The sequence below is a fragment of the Mirounga angustirostris genome, unplaced genomic scaffold (genome assembly GCF_029215605.1).
Source record: "Mirounga angustirostris isolate CCGP_5_RB_7025 unplaced genomic scaffold, mMirAng1.0.hap1 SCAF_16, whole genome shotgun sequence".
Taxonomy (NCBI): domain Eukaryota; kingdom Metazoa; phylum Chordata; class Mammalia; order Carnivora; family Phocidae; genus Mirounga; species Mirounga angustirostris.
In genome coordinates, this window is record NW_026991724.1 from 46826180 (window position 1) to 46833951 (window position 7772).

Here is a 7772-nt window from a genome sequence, read left to right on the forward strand (position 1 = left end):
TGGTTTTGACAATGTACTGTGGTTACATCTTAAGTTCCCATTGGGGAAAGCTGGGTGGAAATGATACAGGATGCTCTGTACTATTTTTCTAATTTCTTGTGAGTGTTACACTGTTTCAAAATAAAAAGACAAATATTTAGGAAGCACCTCCTGTGCATCTCCTGTGAACCTCCCGTGAACATGCCAGGCCTCCTTCTAGGAGCTGTGGATTCAGCAGTGAACAAGACAGGAGTGGTTAAGTGCCAGGACGCCCAAGCCTGACAGTTTCCATTTGAATCCCAGCTGTGGGGACGCCTGCGTGGCTCAGTCGTTAAGCATCTGCCTTCAGCTCAGGTCATGATCCCAGGGTCCTGGGATCGAGCCACATGTTGGGCTCCTTGCTCAGTGGAAGCCTACGTCTCTCTCTCCTCCTGCCTGCCGCTCCCCCTGCTTGTGCTCTCTCTCTGTCAAATAAATGAAATCCTTTTTTTAAAAAACTGATTTAGTTTTTTTTAAAAGATTTTTATTTTTATTTATTTTTAAAGATTTTATTTATTTGACAGAGAGAGACAGAGCGAGAGAGGGAACACAAGCAGGGGGAGTGGGAGAGGGAGAAGCAGACTCCCCTCTGAGCAGGAAGCCCGATGCGGGGCTCGATCCCAGGACCCTGGGATCATGACCTGAGCCGAAGGCAGATGCTTAACAACTGAGCCACCCAGGCGCCCCTGGACCAGGGCTTTCCTGATTAGGGCTCTGACGTTGGAGTCTCTCAGCCCAGGAATGTGCACACAGCAGGTACTCAAGAAATATATACTGAACGGATGAATGTTTAGCGACAGTGAGGAGAACACTGGAGCAATCTCTGTGTTCCTTACCCTGGAGGTGGGGTTTAGGGATGGGAATTTTTAGGTGAGATCTAGAGGTCCCTCCCGCCTGGTGCCTGGTCCTGAGCAATAGAACCTACGCACCGGGTGGAACACGATGTCACAGTGCCCCCTTGTGGTCGTGTCCCATTTTAGAACCCTGGTGTGGGTGAGGCTCTCCCCGCTCAAGGAAGGAGCACCGGGCAGGATCCCACCCCCCACCCCCGTTATCCCGGGGGGCCCCCCTGCCCCCACCATGAACAACCAGGCGAGGGCTCCTTCCCCAGCCCGGATTTCGACCTTGGTCCGGGCTTCAACCCCAGTCAGGACCTTGACTTCGGCCCGGACCCCAAAAGCCGTCCAGATCCTGACCCCCGCCCGGACCCCGACTCCCGTCCCCACCCGGGCCTGGACCCCGACTCCCGTCCGGGCCCCAGCCTCAGCCTGGGCCCCCACTGCCGTCCAGACCCCGGCGGGAACCCTGGCTCCCGTCCCGACCCTGGCCCGGACACCGACTCGCATCCAGACCCTGACCTCCGCCCGGACCCCGGCTCCTGCCCAGACCCGGGCCTCAGCTCGGACCCCCACTCCCATCCAGACCCCGGCCTCGGCCTGGACCCACACTCCCATCCAGACCCCGGCCCGAGCCCCGGCTCCCGTCCCGACCCTGGCCCGGACCCCGACTCGCATCCAGACCCTGACCTCCGCCCGGACCCCCACTCCCGTCCAGACCCCGGCCTGGACCCCCACTCCTGTCCAGACCCAGGCCTTGGCCTGGACCCCGAATCCTAGCCAGACCCTGGCCCGGATCCTGAATCCAGTCCAGATGCTGACCCCGGCCCGAACCCCGACTCCCATCCCGACCCCGGCCTCCGCCCGGACCCCCACTCCCGTCCAGACCCTGGCCTCGGCCTGGACCCCCACTCCCATCCAGACCCCAACCCCGGTCTGGACCCGGACTCCCGTCCGGACTCTGACCCGGATCCGGACCCCGACTCCTGCACGGATGCTGACCCGGGTCCAGACCCCTATTCCAGCCCGGATGCCTACTCCAATCTGGACCGTGCCTCCGGCCCCGGCCCCAACTCCAGTTCCATCCCGGGTTGGGATCGAGATCACAGCCGCGGTCCCTGCCTCGGAATCCTTCCCGGACTCAGTCCTGCCTTTGGATCCACACCCAGAACCCGCTTTGGAGGAGCCCGCTTTGTCACCTGACAAGGATCTTTCGCCCAAGCCGAGCGTGAAGCACTTCCCATCCGTCGCCAGTGGATTCGGGTCCAAGCAAGAGTCCATTCTTGTCCACACTCCATCGGCCACTGATTTCCTGGGGCTCACCCTTGGCTCCACCTCGAGGGCAGACTCCTCGGCCGCGAAGTTGACAGATTCCACTCCCAAGTTTGTTCTGGTGCCCATCCTGGGTCCCGACCCGCTCGCCCCCACCTTACCCGAGTCCACCAACACTTTCACTCCCACCATTGAGAGCTTCCCGATGGACAGCAAAATCGTGATTCGAGTGATCTACTGGTGAGGGGTGCCCTCGCCCACACCTGCCTCCCCCCCCCCCAGAGGCTGGAGGGGGTGGGGCGCTGGGGCTTTGGGGATTTGCTGGGGTGGGGGGGAGTCAAGATTCCCAGGTGGAAACGCCTCCACCTGTCACTCTCTCTGCGGCTAGAGATCTGTGGCTTCACATCCCTGCTCCGAGCCTCACCCATTCACCCTCACTCCTTTATTTGGAGTCTGCTGCCCTCCATGGGCTGGGCCTATGCGGGGATGGAGCGCTCACCTGAGCCCCCAGCTTCTCTCTCCAGGCCGAGCTGGGCTTTGCAGACGCAAAGCCAGATTCGGGGCGGGGGAATTGCAGACTGGACGTCAGGGATGGCCTCTCCGGGCGGCCTCTAAGTGAAGATGGGGCGTCGGGAGGGGATCTGGGTAGGAAGGCGGAGGAGGAGCCCAGGTGCAAAGGCCCAAGGAAGTTGGCTTCAGTTCTCATCGGCCCCAGAGCTGAGTCTCTGTGTCAGTGGTCCCAGTAAGGGCAGTGGCCTTCCCAGGCGGGGGCTCGGTCTTCCCCTCCAACCCGCTCACCTCTCTCCCGCTTTAGAAGGTTCTCTCCCCGTCATCTCTCCCAGTTTCACTCACTCCCTCCCCTCCCACCCCGTTCCTATCTGCCCAGCTAGTCTCTCCAGGCAACTCAGTGTCTTTTCCTTTCCCCATATTGTGGATCTTTCTCCTCCCCATGTTTCCTCATTTCCCCTCTCTTTCTCTGCCTCTTTTTTTTTTTTACGATTTTATTTATTTGATAGAGAGGGAAAGAGAGAGCACAAGCAGGGGGAGTGGCAGGCAGAGGGAGAGGGAGAAGCAGGCTCCCAGCTGAGCAAGGAGCCCGATGCGGGACTCGATCCCAGGACCCTGGGATCATGACCTGAGCCGAAGGCAGACATTTAACTGACTGAGCTGCCCACACACCCCTGCCCTTCTCCTTTCTAGCTCTTTCTCTGACTCCATGGATTCACTAATTCACTAATTCATTCCGTTGATAAGTACCCACCTTGTACCAGGCCCCGTCCTTGGCACTAGGGGCACAGCAGTGATTAAGACAGATCTTTGGGGCTCCTGGGTGGCTCAGTTGGTCACAGTTTTAGCTGGGGTGGTCAGGAAGGCCTCCCTGAGAAGGTGATGTATGAGCAAAGACCTGAAGGAGGGAGAGAAGGAGCCATGTAGATATCAGGGAAAGAACATTCTGCAGAGGGAGCAGGCAGTGCAAAGGCCCTGAGGCAGGCATGCCTGGAGTATTGGAGGAGGAGCTCCAAGGTCCCTGTGGCTGGAGCAAAGTGGGCCAGGGGGAGAGTGGAGGAGGAGATGGGGCAGAGAGGTGATGGGGAAGCTCCCGTGGGGGCCTTGTGAACCATGCTTTTTTTTGCTCTGGGTGAGCTGGCACTGTGGGAGGGTTCCAAATGGGAGGGACGGGATCAGACTCAGGTGTTCCCAAGCTCCCTCTGGGCTGGAGGAGATCCTGATGCAGTGTCTTCCCTCCATCTCTCTCTGCCCTCCCTCCAGCGGCCTCTGAAGCTATGGCCTTCGGGTAAGTAGTTTTGACTTTGGAGGTGTGGGGAGTATAGGACATGAAGTCTGGAAGGAGGTCCTGTTTCCCCTCCCTCCAAGACCTGTGACCCCACAGTCCTGGGATCCCCTGACCCCACAATCCCATCTCCACTCTGCAGTTCATTCTACTGAGAAAGAGTCTGGAGCAGCAATTTCCAAATCGACTTCTCTTTGTGAGTGGCCCGGGGGAGGTGGCTGGTCAGGGCTCTGAGACCCCAGGGGCCTGGAGGAGAGTGCTCACCTTCTCCCAACCCCCAACATTCCCTCTCCAGCAGGAGGAAAGAGCTGCCCAGGCTACAGGGGAGTTTGAAGTGTTTGTGGATGGGAAACTGGTCCATTCAAAGAAGGTGATTCTGAGCAAGGGTCCCAGACAGGGAGGGAGGGCGGTGGTGCTGGGATCCCCCCGGGGGCGGGAGACCCACATGTCCACGCTCTTTCTCCTTTGTGTCCAGAAAGGTGATGGCTTTGTGGATGAGGCCAGGCTGCAGAAAATTATGAGCATTATCGAGGAGGAGATCAGCAAAAGGTAGCAGGCAACTGGCTGGAGGTGAGATGAGGGAGGTGAGGGGGGTGAGGTGGGGGGTGGGCAGGGGCCGGGGCACTGTCTTGGAGTCAAAGGCACTGGAGTCCCAGTCCTAGTTCAGCCTGTCCTCCCTGTTCAGATCAGGACAAGTCAGCTACACGCTTTTCTGAACCTCAGTTCCATCCTCTGTAAAATGGGTTTGTTGAGATTCTTCCATGAGACACCTCACATAACGTAATAAATTTACATCGCTCAGAGAAGGGCTCAGTGGATGTCAGCTAAATTTTTTTCAAAAGAGCTTAAGATCTTTTTTTTCTTTCTTTCTTTTTCTTTCCTTTTCGTTGTAAAGCTGTACTATCTAATAACATCCTGCTGCTTTGCAATTTACAATTAAAATGAAATGCAATAAAAACTCAGTTATTGGGACACCTGGGTGGCTCAGTCGTTAAGCGGCTGCCTTCAGCTCAGGTCATGATCCCAGGGTCTTGGGATCGAGCCCCACATTGGGCTCCTTGCTCAGCAGGGAGCCTGCTTCTCCCTCTGCCTGCAGCCCCCCTCCCCCCAGCTTGTGCTCTCTTGAGCACGTGCGCTCTCTGACAACTAAAAAATTAAAAAAAAAAAAAACACAACCTGTTATTAGTCACACTGGCCACATTTCAAGTGCCCTGTAGCTACATGTGGCTACTGGACTGGACAGTGCAGATATAGGACATAGAACCCATCACTGCGGAAAGTTCCACTGGTAACGTTGTTTTAAGGTATTAAAGCATTTGCACAATAATTTATTTGCCACCAGTACTGGATTTTATTTATTTGCCCCATATACTGGATTTTTAAAATCACTTACTATATATACACATTTGCAAGCTGGTACTGACTTAATACTTAATCTGTTGTGTATCTATTTTTTACAAAAAGTTGTCACTTTTTTGGGGTATAAGTGATGTCTAAGAGATAGTACATGTTTAAAGCGTATGAGTTAATGAGTTTTGACATATGAACGTACCTGTGAAACCATTTCCAAAATGAAGATAATTAACGTATCTGTCATACCCCCAAAATTTCCTCGGGGACCATCAGTAATTTCTCCTGCCCTTGTCCCTGTCCCAGGCCTCTGCTGATCTGCTGTCCATTATCATAGATTAGTTTGCATTTTTCTAGACTTTTTTTTTTAAACTTTTATTTATTTATTAGAGAGAAGGAGGGAGAGAGAGAGCAGGAGCAGAGGAAGAGGCAGACTCCCCACTGAGCAGGGAGCCCGACAGGCTCGATCCCAGGACCCCGGGGTCATGACCTGAGCCGAAGGCAGATGCTTAACGACTGAGCCACCCATGTGCCCCTACATTTTCTAGACTTTTTACATAAATGGAGGTTATAATGTTCTCAAACATTTTTGTTAGAAATTTTTAAATATATATACTAGTTGAGAGACTAGTGTAATGAGCTCTATGTACTCATCAACCAGGTCTACTATTACCAACGTTCTCTTATTCCATCTATTTTCCTTCTTGCCTTTTTTTTTTTTTGGCACAGTGGTATTTGAAGGTATATTCTAGACCTCATGTTATTCCACCTGTAAGTACTTCAGTATGCATCTCTAATAAGTTTTAAAAACAAGTATAAGGCCATCCCCACACCGAACAAAAATTTAATTACATTAATTATATATTTTTTTATTTATTAAAAAAAAATTTTTTTTTTTAAGATTTTATTTGCAAGAGAGAGAATGAGAGACAGAGAGCACGAGAGGGAGGAGGGTCAGAGGGAGAAGCAGACTCCCCGCTGAGCAGGGAGCCCGATGTGGGACTCGATCCCGGGACTCCAGGATCATGACCTGAGCCGAAGGCAGTCGCTTAACCAACTGAGTCACCCAGGCGCCCAATTATATATTTTTAAAGCTTTTATTTATTTGAGAGAGACAGATAGTGACAGAGATAATGAGAGAGAACGCAAGCGGGGTGGGGGAGGCAGAAGGAGAAGCAGGCTCCCCACCGAGCAGGGAGCCCAACGTGGGACTCGATCCCAGGACCCTGAGATCATGATCTGAGCTGAAGGCAGACGCTTAACCACCTGAGCCACCCAGGTGCTCCTATTTTATTTATTTTTACGTAGGCTCCACACCCAACATGGGGCTTGAACTCACAACTCTGAGATCAAGAGTCATATGCTCTATCAAGTGAGTCAGCCAGGTGCCCCCCCCGCCCCCAACAAAAATTTTAAGATGTCTTAATGGCATCTAATACCTCAAGTGTCTCAAAAATATCTTTTTAGAGGTTGTTTGGGAATCATGATCCAGACAATGTTCACATGGTATTTTAGCTGTTTTTAAAATAATTACAAACAGGATTTCTGGAATCCCTACTATGTGTCAGGCTCAATCTTTTCTCTGTCTAAAAAAAAAAATCTTTTTTTTTTTTTTTAAATCTGTAAACACCTGAAAGAAGTAAGGGATTGAACCATGTGGATATCTGGGGGGAAAGTATTCCAGGCAGAGGGAGCAGCAAGTGCAAAGGGTCTGTGGTCAGAATGTGTCTGGTGTGTTGAAAAATGGCAAGGAGATTCAAGTAGGGAGCATTAGGATGGTGCCTGACACATAGTAAACCCTAATATAAGTGCTATTTTTTTTAATGGAGTTGTTATTTTAAATAACAACTATTTATTGTATTTTAGATAATTTTCTCTTTCTCTATTTCAGGAGCCTCAGCAGGATGCCGGAAAGGGCTGAAATGTTGCCAAGTGAGGTCCTTTTCTGATGGTGGCTGGGGCTGGGGTGGGTCGGGGAGGGGAACAGGGAAATACATACAGTCTGCCTCCCTGCATTCTGGTCTGACCGCGTCTAATGTTGGCCCACCGTCTCCTGAGGTCTATGGCAATCGCCTGCTCCTGGGCTCTGGGCATTGCCAAGGGTCTGGACTGGGAGATGGGGGTGGGGGGAAGGGAGGGAAGCTTTGAAGAGAAGCCTCATCCTGTTGCTCCCCAGGTTTGCTCCTGTCATCTAGCCTCAGGTCCTAGAATCCCAGTATTAGGAGGGGTCTCGGTGACCTGGGGGGGAGGGCCATGCGTGGATTCATGGAACATTGATGGGCCCCCTATTCTGCACCTGGCACTGTGGGGTCACTGGGCATGAGCCAAGAGGTCCCTGCAAGGTGTGGGAGTCAGACCTTTACCACATAGTTGCTGTGACCTCCAACAGGGACCCTCCCTCTGGGAGCCTCAATTTTCTCCTCTGTAAAATGGGCATCATAACACTATTTAATCATGGAATTCTCAAGGCCTGGCACAGAATAAGTAGGTTTCAGTTGGGGTGT

General features: G+C 52.8%; 1 protein-coding gene across 1 annotated transcript; it reads left to right on the forward strand.

Moving 5' to 3' along the window:
* The first annotated feature begins 767 nt into the window (after positions 1 to 767).
* Positions 768 to 4503, forward strand: SELENOV (selenoprotein V). Its single transcript, XM_064581620.1, has 5 exons — positions 768 to 2366; positions 3909 to 3921; positions 4061 to 4114; positions 4214 to 4288; positions 4394 to 4503. The coding sequence occupies exons 1-5, from the start codon at positions 1099 to 1101 to the stop codon at positions 4469 to 4471; spliced, it is 1488 nt and encodes a 495-aa protein (XP_064437690.1). The 5' UTR covers positions 768 to 1098; the 3' UTR covers positions 4472 to 4503.
* Positions 4504 to 7772: the final 3269 nt, after the last annotated feature.

Coding starts and splice junctions, on each gene's coding strand:
- SELENOV (XM_064581620.1), top strand. CDS start 1,099: ATGAACAACCAGGCGAGGGCTCCTTCCCCAGCCCGGATTTCGACCTTG. Junction 4,115..4,213: donor TTCCAAATCGACTTCTCTTT/GTGAGTGGCCCG, acceptor TTCCCTCTCCAG/CAGGAGGAAAGAGCTGCCCA. Junction 4,289..4,393: donor AACTGGTCCATTCAAAGAAG/GTGATTCTGAGC, acceptor CTTTGTGTCCAG/AAAGGTGATGGCTTTGTGGA.